At 41.3% G+C, this 26,765-nt stretch overlaps 1 protein-coding gene across 1 annotated transcript; it reads left to right on the top strand.

The window, feature by feature from the left end:
• The first annotated feature begins 2,813 nt into the window (after positions 1 to 2,813).
• On the top strand, positions 2,814 to 19,384 carry LOC124115469 (large subunit GTPase 1 homolog). The gene is made up of 14 exons (XM_046476475.2): positions 2,814 to 3,035; positions 3,853 to 3,979; positions 4,917 to 5,034; positions 5,730 to 5,816; positions 7,147 to 7,233; positions 8,967 to 9,110; positions 9,943 to 10,375; positions 10,565 to 10,666; positions 11,678 to 11,821; positions 12,408 to 12,534; positions 14,628 to 14,707; positions 15,348 to 15,467; positions 17,063 to 17,110; positions 17,990 to 19,384. Exons 1-14 carry the CDS (start codon positions 2,943 to 2,945, stop codon positions 18,194 to 18,196), a joined length of 1,917 nt encoding a protein of 638 aa, XP_046332431.2. The 5' UTR covers positions 2,814 to 2,942; the 3' UTR covers positions 18,197 to 19,384.
• Positions 19,385 to 26,765: the final 7,381 nt, after the last annotated feature.

Here is a 26,765-nt window from a genome sequence, read left to right as displayed (position 1 = left end):
TTCGTTGCATCCCTTAAGCGTGCCAGTGTCACGTAATATAGTGGGTTCGAATCCCGGATTCTCCCTGATTAGGATTACAGATCCGTGCTCGCGGGTGTCATCTAATTGGTATAAACGTCTTAGATCTACATCGTGCTTACCTCACAAATTGAACAGGCAGATATAATTAAAACGTAGAGCGTCGTTTTGCTTACTCCATGGTCCAATCATATTGCATGTGTAGTCATAGTTTGGGTTAATCTGAATACGAATACAGTCCATGATTAGAATTTTTAAATCATGCTGGTTTTTTTAATATTTTCTACTGTTCTCCTTCCCATTGTATTAGAAGTAATGTAGCCAGGTTTCAACTTTAATTGCGGAGACACTTAATGATTTTAAATGAAATTTATTGTGAGGGACTGTCAAGCGCATGAACATTGCGTCATTTCAGTTGCAGTTATTTTCGTGACCCTAAGTGAAGGTCACGGACACGGTCATGGGCACGGACATGGTCACGGACATGGTCACGGTCATGGTCACGGTCACGGTCATGGTCACGGACATGGTCATGGTCATGGTCACGGACACGGTCATGGGCACGGACATGGTCACGGACATGGTCACGGACATGGTCACGGACACGGTCATGGTCACGGACATGGTCACGGTCATGGACACGGGCACGGACACGGTCATGGTCACGGACATGGTCATGGTCATGGACATGGTCACGGTCACGGTCACGGACACGGTCATGGACATGGTCACGGTCATGGTCATGGTCATGGTCACGGACACGGTCACGGACACCACGGCTGAGAGAAAGAAAAGGTATTGAAGATTCATTGACACTCAGTGACAATGTTAAACGCCAAAAAGTGATGATTCCGGGATAAAATTATCAGTTTGCTTGTCGATAGAGGGCGACTATATAGATCTTGTGGGCAACCTCGGTGACTTAGTTGAGTGGGTGCCCTTATGGCGTGGGACGTTGCTCATTATATCAACCATTGGTTTGTCTGACTATTATGTACAGCCGGCTGTGCTTCAGCTGGAATATTTCTGATCTAGCTGCAGCTAAAGTAAACATTATTCACTTATTCTCACTATACGATAATGATTTCATTCAACAATTTTGCCTTGTTGAAAGTAAGGCAGCCATACTTGAACACCCTTTACCGCTTACAGTTCACTTCCATTCGCCTTATATTGGCAGGAGATCTGTATTATGTAGCAAATACTTGTTACTTATGTGAATGTTTTGTGTTCTTGTTGTTTCAGACTGCACGTTCACCGATCGTGAAGCAATAACCGGATCCATTTTGGAAACTATGGGTATTCTTTCTAAAATAAAATATTATATTCAGAATATTGTCTTTTTTGTTGATAAATACATATATAGTGTTTCCCATCTTCCCGAGACAAGGGCGTTAACTGACTATAAAGGTCCAGTTTCTCCGCAAGAATGGAAAAATGCCTCGGGAAGATGAGTGTTTCCACGCCAACACAACACCTGCCGAACATGCGCTTTGGGCCTGCAGAACTGTATAGTAACAATGTAATTTGCATGTCGAACCTTTGAGGTGAGGTGAGGTGAGGTGAAATTGGGTTTAACGTCGCGTCCAAGATTATTGCACTTATATAGCGACGTGCATGCACGTGTATGTGTGTGTGTGGCTGCTTGTACTAGTCCGGACTGATGCCGATTTATAGTGCTACCTCACTGAGATACCATGCCGCAGTTTAACATGAATACCCCACTCAGACACAGTATACTGACTCCGAGCCGACCAGTCCTTGTTTTAGCCCCTTAATGCCGAGCGCCAGACAGGGTAACAACAAGTACAATCTTTTAACGTCTTTTTGTATGACGCGGCCCGGGATCGAACCCTGGACCTTCCGCTCTCCGGGCGGACGCTCTACCACAAGACCACGGAGGCGGTCGTCGAACCTTTGAGTAATGCATGATTCTATGCATTGAAACTCTCGAGGTTGAGGAATAGTACAGCGGTAATGGTACAGCCAGGTTCAAATTCGACTCTCTCCGATGGACAGTACCTAAATATGGTTGTACAGTGCCTCCCGATCACTGCGTATGTCACAAGTACGATTGGTTTCACTGTTTTTAAAACGCCGCTGAAACTAAATCTTTGAACTGAACGTCAACACCGTTGCTGTAAACAAATTCAGAGATTTTATATCCCTTCAATCTTTTTTTTTCAAAATGGTTAATTTATCTTGTGAAGCCAGTGGCTGGTTTTGGTGAAATTAAACATTAATTTAATAACAAAACACAGAAGGATACATTCAGAGAAAAACATGACAGGGAATCGATGTCAAATTTATGGCCTCCCTGATCATTATCGACAGTGTAACGTGAAATATATTTATGTCAGACAGTGAGACGATCTAAGTTCTAACTATTTGTTTTTATTCCTTTGTTAGTTTAGGAGATAAATATGTATATATATACTATGTTTAAAAGATCACCCCTTATAACTTTTGATCAAACGTCGAGTCTAAAGCTCTATAAAAAGTGGATGTTGTGAATGTGTTAAAATAATCATGTAATCTATATACAGCAGATTTGAAATCAGCTAAAGCTTGTTTAATTTTCTTGACTACTGACAACAGATTTACGATGTTTATAACTGGTAACCATTTCAATTTTTAAAGGCTTTGAAATTACACAGGATGTGTGGTAAGAAACAAAAAGAAAACACCCGATAAATTTGTGCCGCAATCGAAGTGACTATTTTCAGTGGCTGACGTTAACAACACTGATTAGAGTTGTGTCCCTTGATAAATATTATCCAATCAGACATAGGTTTTTCCTTCGCTGCCCACGTGCACATGTGTGCTTCCTGAAGTTCCTATCTGTTGTGAAATATATGCATTAAATAACGTTAGCAGTGAAAGAAGTGACATAAGTGCTTGACAGTAAGTGACAGACGGTGACGATGGGTAAGAAGAAGCAGGGCAATGCTATAGGTAGAGGCATAATCAAGGACAGGTTCGGGCCAGGGAAGAGGACTGTTGGGGACAACAGTTTTGTAAGTTTATTTATTTGATAAACCCGACTCCATCAAATGAAATATGAATGTTATAAATGAAATTATTGGTTTGTCACTGTGGTGCTACATAGCGACACACTGCAATATTCCAGGTAGTCGGGTCTGGACCCAACAAACCTGTGATTGATATAATGAGCAACGTCATAGTCATGTAGTTTATCACACCTCCATTTATGAAGGGGCACCTTGAAGATCCGGGGTAGAATAGGTCTTCAACAACCCATGCTTGCCATACAAGGCGACCATGCTTGTTTTAAGAGGGTGGTCAGGCTCACTGACTTGATTGATGCATGTCATCGATCCCAATTGCGTGGATCAATGCTCATGATGTCAATCACTGGATTGTCTGGTCCAGACTCGATTATTTACAGACTGCCGTCATATAGCTGGAGTATTGCTGAGTGCGGCGTTAAACAACAAACCAGCCAACCAACTATTTATGAAAATATGTTCATTATGAAGAATTTCTAAAAGGGGTGGGGGCGGTCATCCAGTTCAGTCAGTTGACCTCCATATACCGGGGACATGGATGATCCAGTTGTCTCAGAACAAAATTCACTGTGCAATTACCTCAGGTGTGCCAGAAACCTATAATTGTTGGTTCAACATAGATCAACATAGATGGCTGTCCGAAAAACAGGGTACTGGACAAAACTGGAAACTGCTCTTAACCATTTCTGGCTTGGAGCCCTAATCATTACTGATAATGAAGAAAAAAGACTTTCCTTCTTAGCCTCACAATTATTTCATAGAATGCAGTGGTATTGTTATGATGATATATGTTTTTCCTTGACAGTTACACACAAGTGAACTGAATGATGGTTATGACTGGGGCAGGTTGAACCTGCAGTCAGTGACCGAACAGTCCCACCTGGATGAATTCCTCAGCACAGCACAGTTGGCGGGCACAGAGTTTACTGCAGGTAACATTCTAATCTTTTTTATTATTGTGACTAATGTGCTGTTCGTCACACTGCCAGAAATAAATTGATCTTAAATTGTTCTGTGATCTCTTTGTTGTGGAGGGGGCACAGGTGGCCCAGTCGTCTAAGGCACCGCGATTCGCTGTGCAGAGTTGCATCCCTTGGGCGCGCCAGAAACCTATGATTGTGGGTTCGAATCCCGGTTGGCCCTGATTATGTTTCTAGGTTTGTCAGCACCATACCCTTGCCCGTGGGTTTCACCGAAGTGGTAAACGTCTGAGACCGGCATCACTTCGGCCTTTCCTCCCACATTAAGCTGATACGCCGTGATATAACTGGAATAATGTTAAAAGCGGTGTTAACCCCAACTCACTCACTCACTCTTTGTTGTGGATGGAGTTCAATGGACCCACACGTAATACTTGACTTACTGTACACAAAATGATCTGAGAGCTGCTACTATTACAACTGTTATACATTAACAGAGGGGGCAGAGGTGTCTGGCCAGGCTGGATTGGTTATATATCATTCTGCAATGCAGTATGTGATTGTTTCCTGTTCCTTTGTTGTTGTTGGTATGGGGTGGGGTAGGGGACACAGACTTTTTGCCCAGACATTCGTGGGCATGGCAAAAGATATTTTCGTTTCAAATAGCTTTTGGATTTCGTCACAGATAAATTTTCAACAGCTTTTAGAACTAGTATTTTAAACAATTTATTAATGTTGAGAGTGACAGTAGATGAATTGGTTATTTTTACATTTTACTTACATTATTTTGGGTTGGCAGAATGAAAAACCCACTGCCTTTCATCCTTCCCACTATTTAGTACGCATCTTGGGTCACTTCACCTTTCTCTCTCATAAAGCTTTCCCTTATATAAACAGAAATATTGTTCTGAGCAGTGTTGAACTTTTTTCAAATGTATTCTGTATGCAGAAAAGCTGAACATTAAGTTTGTGGACCCCCAAAGAGCTGCAACTCTCTCGGAGGAGGAGAAGAAGAGGATCCGAGAAGCTCAAGATGAACATCGAAGTCTGCTGAGGATTCCGCGAAGGTGAGCAGTGTTGCGTGGCCATAACCATTCAAGTAAATTCCTTTCATTGTGAGTTCGTGCAAAAAAACAAGTCATCTACTTGCTCACTATGTTCGATCCCAGCCATGTCATGGAAAATTAAATGATGTAAGACACAGCAACTTGCTGTACAGAGTTGAGTCCTTTTGCAAGATGGGGATTCTGGGTTGGAAGTGGTCCCCACCACACAATGCTGGTTGTGGGAGCCAGCTAAATGGATCGTTTCTTCACGATGTCCTTACAAGCCATTCATTAACTGAATTAATGTCAAAGTGATGTTAAATCCAACTCCCTTACTCAATTGTCTGTACTGGGAGTCAGAACCATAGGCTGTGGGTTTGTCCCTAAATAGAATGAATGTTGAAATTTTGATCATTTTATAATGTTATAATGAATATAATTAATGGAAAATGGCATTGTTTTATTGATGTCAACACCATACCTATACTCGTGCATCCTTACTTTTGTGCATTCTTATATCAGACCGAAAATGAACAAATATGTGTCATGATACCTCAAGGAATGATTCTCTGTGAAGATGCGGGTTAGAATTGGCTTTGGTGCAGCATTAAACAATGAACAAGCAATGGTTGAAGACTGCTTATTTTTTTAGAATGTGTAAATATGTAATAAAACGTATCCAGGTTACTCTTTATTATTTTCTTCTCCTGTTCCAGGCCTAAGTGGGATGAGAGCACTACCGCTGAGCAGCTTGACCTACGAGAGAGAGATGCCTTCCTGGAATGGAGGAGAAATCTTGCTAGGTCAGCAAAACAAAATATTAAGAAAAATGTTGTTGACATTTGTTGATTGCATACTTTGACATAGGGAATGGCTGGTCAGGCTAGCTTGGTGGATCCATGTCATCGTATCCCAATTGCCTAGATCGATGCTCGTGATGTTAATCACTGTGGTAACACTAGCTTGACAAGCTGTAGTGTAGTGTGATAACACTAGCTTGACAAGCTGTAGTGTAGTGTGATAACACTAGCTTGACAAGCTGTAGTGTAGTGTGATAACACTAGCTTGACAAGCTGTAGTGTAGTGTGATAACACTATCTTGACAAGCTGGAGTGTAGTGTGATAACACTAGCTTGACAAGCTGTAGTGTAGTGTGATAACACTAGCTTGACAAGCTGTAGTGTAGTGTGATAACACTAGCTTGACAAGCTGTAGTGTAGTGTGATAACACTAGCTTGACAAGCTCTAGTGTAGTGTGATAACACTAGCTTGACAAGCTGTAGTGTAGTGTGATAACACTAGCTTGACAAGCTGTAGTGTAGTGTGATAACACTAGCTTGACAAGCTGTAGTGTAGTGTGATAACACTAGCTTGACAAGCTGGAGTGTAGTGTGATAACACTAGCTTGACAAGCTCTAGTGTAGTGTGATAACACTAGCTTGACAAGCTGGAGTGTAGTGTGATAACACTAGCTTGACAGGCTGTAGTGTAGTGTGATAACACTAGCTTGACAAGCTGGAGTGTAGTGTGATAACACTAGCTTGACAAGCTCTAGTGTAGTGTGATACATGCTCAGTGTTCCCGCTGGCTTTTGAAACTGTCAGTCCTGGCAGATTGGAAACTCTAAAAATTACCAGTCCCCCCAAATATTTGTCAGTCCCAACTTTCAACATAGAAAAAAAATGAAAATTACCTGGTTTTAATTCTTTCAACATTGTATTCATTGCAATTATGTCATATCTGAAGTAACTTAGTCAGATCTACATGTCATTCACCCAAAGTTCAGTCACAATATTATTTTCTTTTTTTTAATATTTCGAGACAAAGTCACTACAAATATATATTTAACCTCAAAGCAATGGAAAATGTATTACCTTGCACTAAAAATAGACAAGGGGAAACCCTGATGGTAACAGACAAGATACTTTATTTGCTGGTCCACAGGGACTGGCAGTCACATGAATTACCAGTCCAAGCCAAATTTTACAGATAGACAACTGGTAATTATCGGTAAACAGGGACACTAGTGTGGTGTGGTGTGCGGTGGTGTGGTGTGCGGTTCGGTGCAGTGTGTTGTGTTGTGTTGTGCGTTATAATTGTTATTTGACTGAATTGCTGTTCCTCTCCCTACAGCCTACAAGATGTGGAGCACATAGTGATGACGCCGTATGAGAAGAACCTGGATTTCTGGCGACAGCTGTGGCGTGTTATAGAGAGGAGGTATGTAGTGCGTTATAGAGAAGAGGTACATGGTACAAACAAGAATGCTTCATTTTAATGATAATATATTGAGATATGAACCTTGGCCTATATATTCAGGACTGGTAATTTATTAAAGGGGTGGGTGGGCCAGTGAGATTGGTCTTGGGACTATATCATATTGTGCTGACACCCACCCTAACATTTTGTGATGCCACGTATTCTCACCCACCGGTCCCCTTCAGATATTGACCAGTCCCGAAATAATGTTAACATTTATAACTGGTAGAATATCAAAATCAAGCCCTAACATGGTAGCATATGGGGATCACTGGTTGAATATCAGCTCCAGGTAGAATATCAAGCACTGGTAGAATATCATCCCCTGCCATGGTAGCTGATGGATCACTGGTAGAATATCATGATTATCAAGCACTATCATGGTAGTGTATGGATAACTGGTAGAATATGAAGCACTATCATGGTAGTGTATGGATCACTGGTAGAATATGAAGCACTATCATGGTAGTGTATGGATCACTGGTAGGATATCAAGCACTATCATGGCAGTGTATGGATCGCTGGTAGAATATGAAGCACTATCATGGTAGTGTATGTATCACTGGTAGAATAGCAAGCACTATCATGGCAGTGTATGGATCACTGGTAGAATATGAAGCACTATCATGGTAGTGTATGGATCACTGGTAGAATATGAAGCACTATCATGGTAGTGTATGGATCACTGGTAGAATATGAAGCACTATCATGGTAGTGTATGGATCACTGGTAGAATATGAAGCACTATCATGGTAGTGTATGGATCACTGGTAGAATATGAAGCACTATCATGGTAGTGTATGGATCACTGGTAGAATATGAAGCACTATCATGGTAGTGTTATGGGAATCCATGACATGTAGACTGACATTCATGGACAGCATGTTCCTCCTTTATAAACTTGTGTTGCCAGTGTTGATCATTAACAAACTCATCTATTCACCAACAACACTCCCTTGTCTTTTGTAAGCCCTGGTAAGCTTACCATGCTTTCCAAGAAAAGACTGATGTTATGTAATTTTAGCTTGGCTATTTGTCTTCTTTAGCTCAAACAACACAAAGAGATAAGTTCTTAGGTTGAGACTGGCTTTGAATGGATGTGGCTTGTATAAAACTCTATGTGCCCAGTTGGCAGTGGGTGAACTTCATTTGGATTTTGATGGATTAATGTGCAATGTGAAATATATTGGATCTTGTTGGAACATGGACAATACTTTGGCAAGAAGTAAGACTGGATGGAGACTGTGTAATGGATCCAGTCGTAACACCCTGTTAGCGAAGGGTTCAATGATAGTATGTGGATCAGTGGTAGCGTAGGGTTCAATGATAGTATGTGGATCGATGGTAGTGTAGGGTTCAATGATAGTATGTGGATCAATGGTAGTGTAGGGTTCAATGATAGTATGTGGATCGATAATAGTGTAGGGTTCAATGATAGTATGTGGATCGATGGTAGTGTAGGGTTCAATGATAGTATGTGGATCAGTGGTAACGTAGGGTTCAATGATAGTATGTGGATCGATGTAGGGTTCAATGATAGTATGTGGATCGATGGTAGTGAGTGTAGGGTTCAATGATAGTATGTGGATCGATAATAGTGTAGGGTTCAATGATAGTATGTGGATCGTTGGTAGTGTAGGGTTCAATGATAGTATGTTTATCAACTGATATGATGACATTGTCTTGGATTTCAGCGATGTTGTTGTCCAGATCGTAGATGCACGGAGCCCTCTGCTGTTCCGATGTGAGGACATTGAGAGCTATGTGAGGGAGGTGGGCAGTACGAAGGTCAACCTGCTGCTTGTCAACAAGGCCGACTACCTGACTGAGGAACAGAGGTGAGAGGCAGTAGCAGAGACACATCATATCATCCAAAGTGTTCCTCGGGGTTACAGCTACAAATTGACAGTGATGATGGAGTTGGGGATGTTGTGGTTAAAACGTCTGCTCATCATGCCTGGCTCCATACCCCACATGGGCACGATGTTGGAAGCCCAACTCGAGTGTCCTCCGCCATGATATTGCTGAAGTATTGCTAAAATCTATGAGAGTCCCTACTCATGCAGCAGAAATTGATGGCTCATTAAACCCTGTTTGATCCCTTAATTGGAAAATTTCAGTGTGCTGTAATATTTTGACTCTATCAATGTCGCAACTCATCTCTCCTGCAGACACAATTTAGCTTGCTTGTATTTTGTGATGGTAGACAGGTTCATTTTTTAATTTCTAAAGCTCATCACATGAGGGGAGGTCAGGGAGCCTCGTGGTTAAAGCGTTCGCTTGTCATGCCGAAAATCCGGGTTCGGCTCCTGACATTGATACAATGTGTGAAGCCCATTTCTGGTGTCCCCCGCCGTGATAATGCTGGAATATTGCTAAAGGCAGCCTAAAATCAAACTCACTCACTCACTCATCCTAACATGTTCAGTTTCAAATAACATTTGCAGGTATCAATTCTATGTTGGAAACCTCTAATTTGAACATTTTGAAAACAGGGTACCACATGTACCATGTTTAGTTTGTCGTTTTTCCCCTCCTCAACCTCATCAATTTGCCCCTTAACTTCCAGTATGAACCCTTTATTATTGATCTGACATTGTGTGGCATCAACGAATTTTTACAGCCTGTATGTCAAATGGTGATAAACTTTGAAGTCATCTTTCCTTTTAGGCAGCATTGGGTGGATTATTTCACGTCCCAGAATGTGCGAGTTGTGTTCTGGTCAGCCTTACAGGAAGCCAACAGACAGAAGGAAGAAGCCAAACAGGAGGAAGAGGGTGATGTTGCTGTGGACACTGATAGTGATGATCCTCAGGGCATGGAGTGTGAAAACACACAGTCTGAGAACAGTGAGCCTAGCTCTGAAACACAGAATAGGCTAAGTGACAACTCAAATGTAGATACGGACCAAACGGGTTCACCACGCCTTCACAGTGAGGCAGGCAGTGAGAACGTGGACAGTGGTAAGGGAGATAACTCCTGTAGTGCGGACGTGTCCCGGTTTAATTCCGCCAGTATTGTGAGCGGCCCGGACTTGCTGGATATACTGAGGAACCTTCACACTGGAGACAAGTACAAGGCTGATGTCACGACTGTAGGCATGGTGAGAAACTCCCACACTCTTACACAAAAGATGGTTTTAAGTCACAGTCGGCAATACTCCGTGATTAGTGTTTATCTTGTCATTGTTGCAGTAAATAATGGTGACTTGGTGTGATCTGCTGGTAAATTCATGTGGATTGAAGTTCCTGTTGATTTGATGTGTCTGAATGGTTGTATTCCCTGTCAACAGATCGGCTACCCCAATGTTGGTAAGAGTTCTACAATCAACGCCATCCTGCAGATGAAGAAGGTGCCAGTGTCCGCTACTCCCGGCCGGACCAAGCACTTCCAGGTCAGTCAGGTCAATTACACTGGTGAACCTGTGAAGACACAGGATACACTTGGTCTTCAGCTGCCCATGCTTGTCGTAAGAGGCAACTAACAGGATTGGGTGGTCAGGCTCGCTGACTTGGTTGATACATGTCATCGTATCCCAATTGCATAGATCGATGCCAGGGCTCAATTTAGGGAACTTGATTTAACTAGCAACAGGTGCATAGATCGATGCCAGGGCTCAATTTAGGGAACTTGATTTAACTAGCAACAGGTGCATAGATCGATGCCAGGGCTCAATTTAGGGAACTTGATTTAACTAGCAACACGTGAATGTTGACATGAAAACCAAGTTTTACCAAACACAAACATGTTGCACCCTGGTCCCATTAATTCATCAAAGTTGTCAGACACAATTTGGAATTTTTTTTTACATGCACTCTGGTCATGTAGACATAACTAATAGATTGCTTTTTATCCCCATGTTTTGAAAACGACAAGTTTGGACCCCAAAACCGTTGAATATTTCTAGATGAAACTTGCTATACAGATCAGTCTCGTGGTGAACTTGTGCTTTTGATGATTTGGGAAATACTGAACAGCATTATTATTTTCTTCACTGAACTGAAGGTACCCAATGTCAATGACCCAAAAGTGGGGTATAAGTCGCCAAGCTCCATTTCCTTATTGCGCCAATTCCTGATGACTCTTGTTTCAATGATAGGTTGCACTGGTGCATGTTTTATATGGCTAATTAGAGTCCTGGATCATGCTCGCTGGATTGTCTGGCTTGTTTATTTACGGACTGCCATCATATAGCTGGAATATTGCTGGTATTGGCTGAAACAACAAACAAACAAACAAAACTTCAGCTGGAAAAGTCTTCTGTACCAAGGGCAAGGACACATGCACTATTCACATGGCTATAATAACAATCATAATCATAACAATGTTAAATTTAGATCCTCGCCAGAATGTCATCATACCTTAACTCTGTCCACACTTATAACAAGGCTGTGTCCTGTTGTAGACACTGTTTGTCGAGCCGACATTGATGTTGTGTGACTGTCCAGGACTCGTCTTCCCGTCTTTTGTGTCCACCAAGGCTGACCTGGTCGTCAACGGAATTCTGCCCATCGATCAGATGCGTGACCACGTACCGCCAGTTTCTCTCATATCCTTCACAGACAGTGTATGACTTGTTGGGGAGATCCGAGATTAGTTTGATTCATCTCATTGAATTACATGTGTACTTATTAAGATACACACACAGAAACAGACACACACACAGAAACAGACACACACACAGAAATAGACACACACACAGAAACAGACACAAACAGAAACAGACACACACACAGAAACAGACACACACACACAGAAACACACACACACACACAGAAACAGACACACACACACAGAAACAGAAACAGACACACACACAGAAATTACAGACACACACACAGAAACAGACACAGAGACAGACACACACACAGAAATTACAGACACACACAGAGAAACAGACACACACAGAGACAGACACACACACAGTAACAGACACACACACAGTAACAGACACACACACAGAAACACACACACACAGTAACAGACACACAGACAGACACACACACAGAAACAGACACACCCAGAGACAGACACACACAGGAACACACACACCTAATTTGATCTGTGGAGCTGTTTTGATATGTAATCCTAGACAAGTGAGTGTTCTGCCATGTTGTTTCCCTTAACACTGCTACATCTGTGAACGCATCCCACGGAGGACACTGGAGACAATGTACAGCATCAACATTCCACTGCCTGAGTCAGAAGATGTTGATGAAAACATCCAGCCTACAGCACATGAACTTCTCAATGCATATGGGTGTAAGTACACTCGTGTCACTCTCTTCAGCAACATTGACCAACAATATATAATCTTTTTTCTGCCAACCCCATGGGGATTCCACGTTAGAATTGGATCCCAACAACCTATGCTGTTGGTAAGTGGTTGGACTGGGCGGTCAGACTCAGTGACTTTGGTGCTTGCATGTCATTCTGTCGCGACCGCCTGGATTGTGTCGCGACCGCCTGGATTGTCTCGCGACCGCCTGGATTGTGTCGCGCCCGCCTGGATAGTGTCGCGCCCGCCTGGATTGTGTCGCGACCGCCTGGATTGTCTCGCGACTGCCTGGATTGTCTCGCACACGACCGCCTGGATTGTCTCGCGACTGCCTGGATTGTGTCGCGACCGCCTGGATTGTGTCGCGACCCCCTGGATTGTGTCGCGACCCCCTGGATTGTCTCGCGACCGCCTGGATTGTGTCGCGACCGCCTGGATTGTGTCGCGACCGCCTGGATTGTGTCGCGACCGCCTGGATTGTCTCGCGACCGCCTGGATTGTCTCGCGACCGTCTGGATTGTCTCGCGACCGCCTGGATTGTCTCGCGACCGTCTGGATTGTCTCGCGACCGCCTGGATTGTCTCGCGACCGCCTGGATTGTGTCTCGACCGCCTGGATTGTGTCTCGACCGCCTGGATTGTCTCTCGACCGCCTGGATTGTCTCGCGACCGCCTGGATTGTCTTGCGACCCCCTGGATTGTCTCGCGACCGCCTGGATTGTGTCTCGACCGCCTGGATTGTCTCGCGATCCCCTGGATTGTCTCGCGATCCCCTGGATTGTCTCGCGATCCCCTGGATTGTCTCTCGACCGCCTGGATTGTCTCGCGACCGCCTGGATTGTCTCGCGACCCCCTGGATTGTCTCGCGACCGCCTGGATTGTGTCTCGACCGCCTGGATTGTCTCGCGATCCCCTGGATTGTCTCACGATCCCCTGGATTGTCTCGCGACCGCCTGGATTGTCTCGCGACCGCCTGGATTGTCTCGCGACGTCCTGGATTGTCTTGCGACCGCCTTGATTGTGTTGCAACCGCCTCGATTGTCTCGCGACCGCCTGGATTGTCTCGCGACAGCCTGGATTGTCTCGCGACAGCCTGGATTGTCTCGCGACCGCCTGGATTGTCTCGGGATCGCCTGGATTGTCTCGGGATCGCCTGGATTGTCTGATCCAGACTCGACAACTAACAGGTTGCCGTCATAAAGCTGGAACAGTGCGTGGTGCAGCATTAAACAAGAAACTTCATTTGGCGTGAAGCGAAATATATGAAAAAAGTCTAAGACAAATTTTTACTTATCCTGCATTACTCCTTAACATGCTTGATGCATTCACTGCTTGCCTAACTTAAGTAACTGCAATCAAAATCATGTTTAACATTTGTTTTTAATCAAACAGTATTTTAAGAATATATGTACTTTAGCAAATTGGGAAGGCTGATCTGTTTGGCACACACGACAAATTTAATTTTGGACCACGACCTGCTCACAGTTTAATAGATAACCTTTGAAGTTTTGTTGGCCATGTTTGTGTCAGTCCTAATTTATATACACCATCTACCGCTGGTGGAACAAGAAACAGCACTGTAGATGGCAATATGCGGTATTACACTTGTTTGACTTTGCAATTGGGCAAAATGTGGTGCTTCATCTGTCGTGTCCTTCGTCTGGTTTTGCTTGTAATAACATCATGGTTGCTTCTGCTTTAACATGGCAGAACATAGGGACTACACTCAGGAACAGGTTTACGTTTGACGTTTGAAAGGGGGGACAGGTGGCCAAGCCGTCTTAAGGACCCGTAATTTGCTGTGCAGAATTGCATCCCTTGAGTACACTAGAAACCTATTATTGTCGGTTTGAATCCTGTTTCATCCCGATGATGTTTCTCGGTTTCATTGGTTTCACTAAAATTGTGAACATTGGAGCATGTATCACTTCAGGCTTTCCTCCAACATTAAGCTGACACGCTGTGATATAACTGGAGTACTGTGACAAGCAGTGTTAAACCAACACACTCACATAATTCATGTGTAACTGTTGTTATAGAAAAGAAAATGTTTTAACATGTTAAAACTGTATTTGCAGTGATGCGTGGCTACATGACCTCCAACGGCCTCCCTGACTGCCCCAGATCATCAAGATACATCCTGAAGGATTATGTCAATGTAGGTTCTGATTTCTGAAACATTGAAACCAGTATACGTCCACAAGTCACCAGCAAATGTCATTAAAAAAATTAAAAATTATAACATTCCCAATTCGTGCTAATGTAGTTATATTTAATATGACCACTTAGTCGGGTTGACTTGTATTCCACCGATAGCTGGGCAATAAAGAGGAAGTGCTTTCAGCTTTACCTTATTGATTATTAATACACACTAGGCATCAATAGAAACTGTTCAGACCAGGGTAGAGAAGGTCTTCAGCAACCCATGCTTGCATGTAAAAAGCAGCTATGCTTGTCGTAAAAGGCGACTAACGGTATCGGATGGTCAGGCTCGCCTACTTGGTTGAAGCATGTCATTGTATCCCAATTGCGTGGATCGATGCTCATGATATCAATCAGTGGATTGTCTGGTCCAGACTCATTTATTTACAGACCGCCATCATATAGTTGGAACATTGCTGTGTGGGGCGTTAAACAACAAACAAACAAAAAGAAACTGTTCATCTTAAAACCTCAGAGAAGTATTTTATCTGAAAGTCAAATCTGAAACAACATTTATCAATGCTGTGTTGACTGATGCTGTGTTTACTGATGCTGTGTTTACTGATGCTGTGTTTACTGATGCTGTGTTTCTGCAGGGGAGACTGTTGTACTGTCACCCCCCGCCCGGTCTGGATGCTGCACACTTCCAAGCCACACCCACCCTGGAGGAAGGCGGAGTCGCCCACCCTGGGGGGCAGGAGGATCTCACGCTGAAGGTGACTGTCCACAGGTGGCTCTTATCACCATACTGTCAGCCTGTGAAATTCACGCTTGTCTGCTAGCCTGAGACTACAAAATTTGGATGAGGACAAGTGTAAATGCAAAATTGTTATCCTCATTTGAGGGCTGTAATTGTAAACCAGTTATTTATGCTTCAATTATGGTACAATGCTCACGATGTCAATCACTGGATTGTCTGGTCCAGACTTGATTACTTACAGACCGCCGTCATACAGCTGGAATATTGCTGTGTGCGGCGTTAAACAACAAACCAACTTCCAAAACAAAACTGTGGTGGTGAATGATAGAATACGCAGGATACCCAAGGCTACAGTGTGTAGTATATGCAGGGTGTAGTGAACCAATGATATTTTGTCATTGTTACTTTGATAGTTGGTTATCATGACAACGTCACCATGTGACAGTTTGGAGACATGGGTATGTTGTAACATCGAGTTTCCATGCACACAGCAACATGGACATGATGGAAGAGTGGTCAAATTTTCAAACTTACCCTATCTCGAACTATGCATTTCATCTTCCTCCTTCGATCCTGATGTGGAAAGGATCCTAGATCAGACTGCACGAGGTTCTTGCATTGATTAGACCACTGACAATGATAGTAACCTTGGTTAAGGCAGGGATTTGTTTTGGATAGGTGTTTTGGTTGTTTTTTTAAGTCTTCTGTGATCGTTTTAAGACCAGGGTCGAAGGAGATGGATGAAATGCAGACTGTGAAATTGGGCAGTCGGGTAGCCTTGTGGTTAAAGCGTTCACTTGTCACGCTGGGGACGGGGGGTTCGATTCCTGACATGGGTACAATGTGTGAAGCCCATTTCTGGTGTCCCCCAGTGTGATATTGCTGGAATATTGCAGAGTTGCGTCCCTTGGGCACGCCAGAAACCTATTATTGTGGGTTCGAATTCCGGTTCACCTGGATTGTGTTTCTAGGTTTGTCAGCACCATACCCGTGCTCGTGGGTTTCACCGAAGTGGTAAACGTGTGAGGCCTGCATCACTTCAGGCTTTCCTCCCACATTAAGCTGACACGCCGTGATATGGCATTACACCCAACTCACTCTCTCTGATACATATGAAAAATAACGACAGTCTAACCTCGTGTCGAACTTGCATGTGTCAAATTCCCAGTATTTTAGAAATCTCCTTGTCCCTTCGAATTCCTTCTATATTTATCTTCATTTTTGCTCAAATCTGTCAAATTCTTGATTGTTTCAAACTCAAAATTAATAATCAAGGTATCAAGCTGCAAGGTGATTACTGTACACACATCGGCAGTGCGGTACTGAAGTGTTGTCACGTGTCACTGTTGTAGAATAAAATGGTTTTTGATGTTGAAATGTAGTGAGAAACCGAAGATGACCAGATTACATGTAATAATCTCTCATAGCATGATGTTTGGTTTTCGGAAATTCACTTGTTGGTTGTCTCAAACAGGTTTTTCCCGAAGTTCGACTGTATCTGTTAAGCTTACAAATTGCTATGTAGATGATAAATGCATTCGCTACATTAAAGCCATACCTCTTAACTGTAGTGACATGTAGTGACCAGGGCATATGTTTCTTATTTTTCAGGCCAAAGCTCCACACACTACATCTCTAGATAAGGAGTTCTTTGCCAAGGTAGGGCGTCATTAATATTCCACAAATATTTCATATTTCAAACATGAACATTTGTGAGTGAAAGAAGTAGAGAATGAAGACCTTTTACTTCACTCTGTCTGTGTACAGGCAAGATATATCAGAGGAAAATAACCCACTTTGATAGTTAGATGTAAAATTGTATGGTGTGACCAAAATGTTTGGTTGCTCAGGCTCTGTGATTTGGTTGGTTGCTTATCAGAAACCTATTATCGTGGGTTCGATTCCCAGTTCGCCCTGATTATGTTTCTGGGTTTGTCAGCACCATACCCATGCTCGTGGGTTTCACCAAAGTGGTAAACATCGGAGTCCTACATCACTGCCACAAACCAGTTGATGTAAGAGCTGATCTCTGTTTGTCGCAATTCGCTGTTCAGAAACCTATGATCATGGGTTTGAATCCTGGTTTGCCCTGATCATGTTTCTAGGTTTGTTAGCATCAGACTTTCCTCCCACATTGAGCTGACATATGACTGGAATACTGTTTAAAGCTGTGTCAAACCCAACTCAAGCCTATAATGACCTACAGAACAGAACAGAACAGGACTTTATTGCACTCAGTGTGAGGATCCATCACATTGTGAGGCGGACAAATATTAGGCGTCAGCTTTGACAGTTTTCATGTTATCAGTATATTTACAAAGTTCTTCTTGACAGAGATTTGGAACAATTCAATGAACTTTAGCATACTTGGTTGTTTCCCATACTTACATAGGATACACAATTTACGAGCAACCTTAAAATATTCATCACATAATTTACAAAGATGATGGATGGTTTGTGAGATCTAAATGGAGAGAGTTGCCTCATAAGACAGAAACAGGATTGTTAATGCAAGCACCCATATCTCTTTTCTTTCAGGCCAAAATGTCTGCCCACTCGAAAGGTACTCATGGAGTGTCCAAGTACATCCGCACCGAAGGACTCCAGCAGGTGTCAGCAGAGTCATCACAAAGCTCCACCCCTTTCAGCAGCCAGACATCAATCAATACGAAACCATGGAAACGACACAATAACAAACACAAGAAAGAAAAACTGAGAAGAATACATTCGGATCACGACAAATGAAATTCTCTTCAGATCTTTAACCATGCTTCATGATATCATGTCTTTCATTTTGAGCGTAACACTGTTGTACATTGCAGTAATGTAATGGAGTGGTTTAAACAAGTATTTACCCGGACATGAAGATCTGTACTGTGCCATTGCTTCAAGGGGCAAAGGTGGCGGCCCTCTTTCAGGTGCCTAAACTCACTGTTTAGTTTTGAGATTTGCAGATGCCTGGGTTCGATTCCCGACATGGGTACAATGTGTGAAACCCATTTCTGGTGTCTCCCGCAGTGATATTGCTGGAATATTGCTAAAAGCGTCGTAAAACCATACTCACTCACTCAGCTAAAGTACAAATTTCTGTTGTCTGGAAAGTTATGTATAGAAGATAAAAAATGATTGCTCATGCTATCAACCACTCGTTTGTCTGGTGCAGAGTGGATTACAGTGATGTTATGGCTGGCATATCGCTGACTTCTGCATGAGACAACATTCTCTCACTCATTTGTAAGGTAGCCCGAATTGGTTATGGTGTATCTCATACAGTCGACTCTGTGCAATCCGACACTGGTTGGGACAGGGAGGAAATTATACAATATTTGTAGATGTACATTAATCCTGGTTAATTGAGAGTTTATTGAAGGTTGTAGGGTACATGACCGTAGATAAGCTGAATATTGAGGACCAGAAAAAGAGTTCTATCGAAAGGGGTTGGCTTATGTAAAGGTTGTGGAACAGGGCAAATGGAAGTGTCGGAGGGACATACAATTTCGCCAAAATTAATGAAAATATTATTGAATGAAATTTTGATATTAATAAAATAGATTACAATCATGAGTCAAGATATACAATGAATGTAATTCAATATGGATTTGTTGATATTCTATTTCCAATGATGGATCATGCTAAGACGTAGGTTTGAGGTCCGGATGATGTACCACACTTAACATTTTGATACAGATTTCTATGGTCATACGGCATGCTAAGTAAACATGGTCCCTTATGAATACAACAAGAAGAACACAACCATAATTGAGTGTTTATTGGTGGTTGATGTCAGATTTGCTCATGGAACAACAAAAGAGTTTTGTTATGACGGTAATACTGTGTGAACTGAACGGGTAGTGCTTCATCACATCTTGTACAGTGTTGCTCGTGAAATTGTAATATATGAAATAAAATATGTAATGAAGAGAAGCAAAATGATGCTTGCTGGTTTGATGCGTCCTTCCTTGTGGAGTTCAATATGTGTTGTGACAAGAGGTAAGATTTATTCTCGCTGAAACAAGCGTGGTGTAGAGTTTCAACAAGAAAGCCATTCAGTGGAAGAAAATTTATTTCCGGTTATAACAATGAAATTGTGATAATAGGACACACATATTTTGAAATTATGCAAACACAACAAAGAGAAGATATGGGAGCGATTCATTTCACCTATTTCAAATGGTAAATGCTGGTTTCAAAGACAAAAAATGCTGAATTTTCCAAAAATGTTTGTCTTACAAAAATCTGATGGTCCAGGTTCACACCAGAGGGCGCTGAAGACCTGACTCAGCACTTTGTATGCAATATACAGGTTTTGATGAAAACTAATATTTTCTTTTAATATTTGGTGTTAACATAAGAATACAACAAGCTACACAGTCACTCAATACTCTGATGCAACAATACTTGTTTGGCAAAGAAAAAATAATCAGTATTGATGCTCTTCGCTCATTTTCCTTACTTCACTTTTGAAAAAAAACACATCTGAACGTTCAATCCAAGGTGGTATTTTACTACAGCTTAAAACAAATTTGACAAATTTTGAGAGACAAAATAAAAGCACCCAAGATAAAACTCTGATGTAAAAGGGTAATCAGTTAAAATATGTTCTGTAAGAGTTTCTTATCTTATTTGGCCTACAAAATATATATTCATTATATATGTGACTATGATAATTAATTTCTCCTTGATAATATTTTGAGTTTCCTCTGTGAATCAAAATGACCACATGATTTGATTCTAAATATGCTAATTTGGATAATGAAAATATATCTTAAGAACTTACAGTTACTGGCCCATTTATTTGATTGTTGTCTGCTGTAAAAGCCATGATCTTGTTTAGTATGACACAAATTGCTATTCAAGCCATTTACAGTCTTCAGTTTCTCCAGATGCTTGGTGACATGTATGTCCAGCTCACATCTCCAAGGCACAACAAACATCCCACATCGATCTTCTACATGCGTGTCAGTGTCACTTTCACTGTCCGAACTGTCAGTGATGCTCACATCAGCAATATCTGCATCTGAATCATCGGGGTTGGCCGTCAGTTGCTCAGTGATGCTGCTTGGCATTTGATCACCATCAAACTAAACAATTGATATGTTCTATCTACAAACTTCCAGCCATGTCCTTCTGGTGCATTTTGAACAGGTGTTGGTGTTGGCATTTCTAAAAAAAACTTGATACAAAGTTTGTTCATTTTACCATCCAAGCCTTCTCCAAACGTATACAACAGTTACCGACCGCATACAGCAGTAACCGACCGCAAACAACAGTTACCGACGAGGTTCTGGCTTGATCATTGAAAAGACGTGGATACTTGTAGCCATCATACAATGGGCTCGACATGAGGTTAGAATTGGTCTTTAGCAATCCATGCTTGTCATAAGAGGCTTCCGAAGGGATCTGGTGGTCAGGCTTGCTCACTTGGTTGATGGGCGTCATTGTATCCCAAAGTTCATGATGTCAATCACTAGATTGTAAATAATTGAGCCTGGACCAAACAGACAGCCATCAAAAAGCTGGAATATTGCTGAGTGTGGCGTTAACAAAAACACAAACCAACCAGAGAACTGTTGGTAACATCAGACCATCAGTGTCAGGAGCAAGTCACCATGGATAACAGGGGCTTCCAGGGGCTTCCAGGGGCTTTGAACTGTGATGACAGATCAGACTAGGAGTCCGACATCAAAATGGCTGAACATCTTGACCGAGTCTCAACCATTGGACAACTTCAAACCTGGCCATTCCATCTCAGAGTTGATTGAGCGGTTGTATCATCTGATGCCATATCTACAACCCAAGGTTGAAGAGGAGCAGCCACCATAGAGGCTAGAATGTCCAGGGTTCTATGGTCCCTCATCCACTTCCAAATGTCATAGCCTTCCATAAGATAAAGGCGACAAGTTGCTGCTTCCCCAAATGAAGTGTTAGTGAGTGTGAGAGTCAAAATTTAACCTCGCACCCAAATGAAGTAATGAACACACCAGCAAATGAAGTAATGAACACACCAGCAAATGAAGTAATGAACACACCAGGCTCATGATAATCCATTCCCCGACCTCACTGGCTGGGGAAGTCGCCCAGCAAAAGGATGTTGTTTCCTTGGGCAAGAATCAAAGATTTGGAGTCTGTTAACAGTGAGTAGGTTTGGTTTAAGGACACTCTATAAACAGTATTCCAGTTCTATCATGGAGTGTCAGCTTTATGTGGGAGGAAAACCCAGTGAAGCAGGTCTCGGACGGTGACCACTTTGGTGGAACCCACAATAACAGGTTGGTGCTGACAAACATGATTGGGGCGCACTGGGATTGTAACCAACGATCATAGGTTTCTGCCATGACAAGGGACACAACTCTGCACAGAATATTGCAGGACCTCAGACAACTAGCCCCCTTTAACAGACAGATGATGGAGATCGGCTCTCACATCAACTGGTTTGTTTTAGGAATTAGCCATGTTATACCCCATTTTCAGCAATTGTACAGCGGTATGCAGGGAAGTACAATCTCGATGAGGTTGGACCAATTAGTCTTGCTGCTTCATCACTTGAAACACCTGAAAGGTGGGAGGATGGAAACAGCAGCAACAACACAAAGCGCAACATCGACACCACTGCAGCATCTTTTGTAATTGGCGAAGATGTGTCAAGTACTTCCATCTGTACACTTTCACAGGGTGCGACTACACAGCTGCATTCATCAGAAAGGGAAAGTGTCGACCTTGCAAATGGTCCAGTCATCCTGCTAATCAACGTTTAGGTGTCTGGGGTTGTCCCAGATACCATCAGAAAACATTTCTGGGATTGAGAAGTTTGTATGCTCCTGATATTCCAGACCGGAGATGTCACACACTGGAATTAGTATTTTTATACACAAGTTTTCTCCTCCAGCAAATTCTGCTCCACTCTACAGGATTCGAGGGTGTGATGCCATTGGTGGAAAAGATCAAACAACCCGACTTTGTTGTTTGGAGAAATGCTCACACACCAACTCCAGTTCAATATGCACCAGAAGGACTTGGCTGGAAGTTAGAAGATGGAACCTACCCATTGTTGAGTTTGATGGTGATCAAATGCCAAGCCGCATCACTGAGCAACTGAAGACTATCCCTGATGACACAGATGTAGATTATGACAATGTAAGGATTAGAGACAGGTCTTACCAGTTTCTGTGTCACTTTCACTGTCTGAAGATCAGTGTGATACGTCCGTCGTGCCATGAAGATGTGAGCTGGGCATACACGTCACTTAGCATCTGGATAAACTGAAGATAGTGAATAACTTAACTAACAATTAGTGTCAAACTAAACTAAATCTTGACTGTTATAGCAGACAACAATCAAATGGGTCAGTAACTGCTTGATTTATGGCTTCTAGATATGCAGATTTGGATAGTGGAAATATATGTGAAGTACTTACAATCATGTGGTCATTTCAACTCACAACAAACTCAAAATATTATGAAGGAGAAATTAATTATCATAGTCACATATATATTGAATATATATTTTGTGGGCCAAATAAGATAAGAAACTCCTTGTGCAGACATCCTCATTGCAAGTGCTGCAAGTTACCCAAATGGTTAATTATAGTACATTGAAGCCGCAGTAAAACACAACCTTGGATCAAAAGTTTTTGAGTAATGCTCTCTGCTATAGACTCTTACATAACTTATTTTAACTGATTACCCTTTTACAAAAGAGTTTTATCATGGGTGCTTTTATTTTTTTTCTCAAATTTTTAAAATGACAATTTTTGTTTTAACACCTACAAAGAGTTCTCTCCCCCTTGTGTCAATTGTAAATTGAAGCTGTAGTAAAATACCACCTTGGATTGAACATTCAGATGTGCTTTTTTGTTCCAAATGTGAAGTTAGGAAAATGAGTGAAGAGCGTCAATATTTTGCTATTTTTTATTTTATTCTTTCTTTGCCAAACAAGTATTGTTGCATCAGAGTATTGAGTGACTGTGTAGCTTGTTGTATTCTTATGTTGACACCAAATATTAAAAGAAAATATTAGTTTTCATCAAAACCTGTATATTGCATACAAAGAGCTGAGTCAGGTCTTCAGCGCCCTCTGGTGTGAACCTGGACCATCAGATTTTTGTAAGACAAACATTTTTGGAAAATTCAGCATTTTTTGTCTTTGAAACCAGCATTAACTTGTATAAACCGCCATTTGAAATAAATCACTCCCATCTTATGGACACATACATTCTACCACATACACTTTGACTTCCAAGTTCTAAGTCCAACCAATCCCAAGAAGGTTACCATATTGTCAGTAGTCAGGGTCTAGATTTTGGAAACGCTCTCAGCTGAGATAAATCTCAACAACTTATGTTCAAAGATAAGATATCTTAAGTTTAAGATAAGATAGATTTTTGAAACTATCATAAACTAACGGAGAACTCATTTGTGTTATAGATTAAACAAGTGGGGTATTTCTCTAGCAATAACAACACAGAGAAGTGACACGAAATTCATTATCACATTGTCAGGTCACACCGTTTAACACGCAACTATTTGAGTGACATTGGCTACAATCCTACATACGTCCTACATGTAGCCGTTTTGTTCTTATGATAAAAGATGACTACCCGAACACAAATAGCATTCATGTGCCATGCAAAGGCATTTTTCAAACCCAATAAATGTTATAATCAATAAGTGTAGTGTTACCACAATATAGCCATGAGAATTGAAATAATGTCCCAAAAAGATACTTAACTATTTTACCTTCAAATGATCCTGTCATGAGCCCGCAGAACTTTATATAAACACATCGCGTACAAAGTCAAGGACGTAGGTAAGGGACGTGATTCACAATGACAAGACCTATGATCGAACTGCAGGCGTTCAGCATTGAAGATGCGTGTTTAAGTCTAATGTTACGTGAGGTATACTGGGTCAGTTTCTTAATACTGCTTGTTTTTTGTCAAGTTTATGGAGAAAACACCAATACTGTACCTGGAACCACTCAAAACAAAAATTGTTCAGGTAGAGCGAGTTATAAGGACAATATAAGTTTTTGTTATTTACATATCTGATATATTTCACGAATAAACAAAGGACTCAAATACAATATAAAGCTATTTGTATTTTGATGATGTAAATTTTTTAAGCTATCTGGATCCAAAATTCATATCAAAATTTGAAAGTGACACTAATTTCCGTTTACAAAGGGAGATAATTTAGGAATTGTCAAGTTATGTTGTCTCATGGAACACGCCACAAGTTAGCATAAACATACATATAATGTAGTCCTGTTCTGTCATTTTAAATAAAGTAAGGCTAATTGATTAACTGATTTGTCTGATTTGATTTAAATCTGGCTGAGAAGCAAAATATCAATATTGTAAATGTGTGAAATATATTCCCGAACGTAGTTCGGTGACATTTGGCTTGTCTGACAGAATTGCTGAGGGTCATTTAATAGTATTTGTCCGGTGACCCTATCCTTTACAATGATTATTGTGGTGAAAATGTCTATTTAATATTGATCAGTAAATTTCATTCAATAAACATTTTCTGCAGAAATATATTGGAAAGTTAATTTTGGACAATGTTCAAATGTTCAAAATATAGGAAACTTTATGACGACATTTGAAACCCAAATGAGCATGGGAACCCATTTTTTACTTGATTTTTCTCGAAAATATGTGCATAACTGTTGCTGTGAATAAATCAATAAATTGCTATATTTAATGGAATACATCTATGCCTTAAATCACCTGTTTATTAAAGAAAGCAATTATTCAACAGACAATAATTAATCACTTGTTAACTATCTCTTTATACAAATATTCTACCTTGTTAAGTCAATAAATACTACACTATATAGTTAATATTAAATTACCACTTGTCCCACATCATTTTAGATGTAAAACTTGATGAGAAACGCTTATGGTTTTTCACATATATAGATTGATACAATTTTAGAAAATGCGAAAATAAAGACATAAGCATTGTCACAAATGCGATCAAGAAATTATAACAGCAAAACTCTGCGCTATATGAAAACTGAAACATTGAGCAAGATCTCGCCGGGCGAATACTAAGGGAAACCACTCTCAGTTAGAGTATGAACTATGATTACCTGCCCCTGATTTATCAATAAGACACCTTCCGTTTTTATCCTCCCCAAATTATTGAAAAGGTATGTTGTTTCACACTTCTTCAGCATGGACTCGGATAGAAATATATTGTAAGCCATGTGGATTTCTGGCGTGAAATCTTTGATGCGATCTTCGTGTTTTCGAAGTGTCAATTTGAATCACAAAGTATACCGCCATCTTGAATGAAGATAAAATAAACTTACGACAGGTTTGGGACTATCTTAGATTTACGATAGACTTAAGATATCTGAGGGCTACGATAGTTTCGAAAATAGCCTTGATAGCTTATGATTTCCTTACAATAACTTTACAAAAAATTTAGGGCTACGATCGTTTTGAAAATCTGGGCCCTGGTTTTTAATATAAAACATCACCAAATGATTAGTACATTTACACTCAGTCACATACAGAGCTTCCGATTGTATGCCTGTAAAAGGTGGTCATGTGGATCCCCATACGAGTTTCAAAATGATTTTATTGGCCCCGAGTGTAACAATATTGTGCAAGGCCCAACATCACCTTGACCTTGAAACATTTAGGTAAATTTTCTTCACATTACAACAAGTTGAGAGATATTCTTATGAACCTACATTTAGTCTTCAAAAGGATTGGTTTAGAACATCTGTGTGGTCAGACCTAGAACTTGCCAAACATTCCTCAGTTGCATACTCAGATCTATCACAGAAAGTGTTGGGGCAATGACCACAATCCATGGAGGTGATGAAATTCTGGTTCGTGTTTTGCCAGGTGTATTGGCCCAAACACCAACAGTTCCACCGTGGGCCACTAACAAAACTGTTGGTGTGTATGGGAAAATACCCCTCTCCAGACGAGCAAAGATTCACTAGACCTTACATTTAATGTGATGTTTATGCATCACGGCTGACAAAAGTAACTAAATGGACATAAAATATTAACACAAAGAAAGATATTAAAATAAATATCTTTCAAATACTTCTTTCTCCACTCGGCCTGGTTGCAGAACAACAGTGGCTCAGTATTCAGAAGGTATGGGGTTTGTCCCGGCAGGACAGTTTACATAAACAGAATATTATTCTCCTGACATTAGATTTAAACTGACCCGTGAAGATTCGGGGTATAACAGGTCTTCAGCAACCCATGCTTGTCGTAAGAGGCAACTAACTTGATCAGGTGGTCAGGCTCGCGACTTGGTTGAAGAATGTCATCGATCCCAATTGC

The sequence above is a fragment of the Haliotis rufescens genome, unplaced genomic scaffold (assembly GCF_023055435.1).
Source record: "Haliotis rufescens isolate VD_foot unplaced genomic scaffold, xgHalRufe1.0.p SCAF_13, whole genome shotgun sequence".
NCBI classification, from domain to species: domain Eukaryota; kingdom Metazoa; phylum Mollusca; class Gastropoda; order Lepetellida; family Haliotidae; genus Haliotis; species Haliotis rufescens.
This window is presented reverse-complemented; position numbering and strand designations above follow the sequence as displayed.

Bases quoted from the DNA above. Each gene is read 5' to 3' on its own strand.
- LOC124115469 (XM_046476475.2), top strand. From the start codon at position 2,943: ATGGGTAAGAAGAAGCAGGGCAATGCTATAGGTAGAGGCATAATCAAG. The intron at 3,980-4,916 runs GTAACATTCTAA...TTCTGTATGCAG, and splicing joins GGGCACAGAGTTTACTGCAG to AAAAGCTGAACATTAAGTTT. The intron at 10,667-11,677 runs GTCAGTCAGGTC...GTCCTGTTGTAG, and splicing joins GCCGGACCAAGCACTTCCAG to ACACTGTTTGTCGAGCCGAC.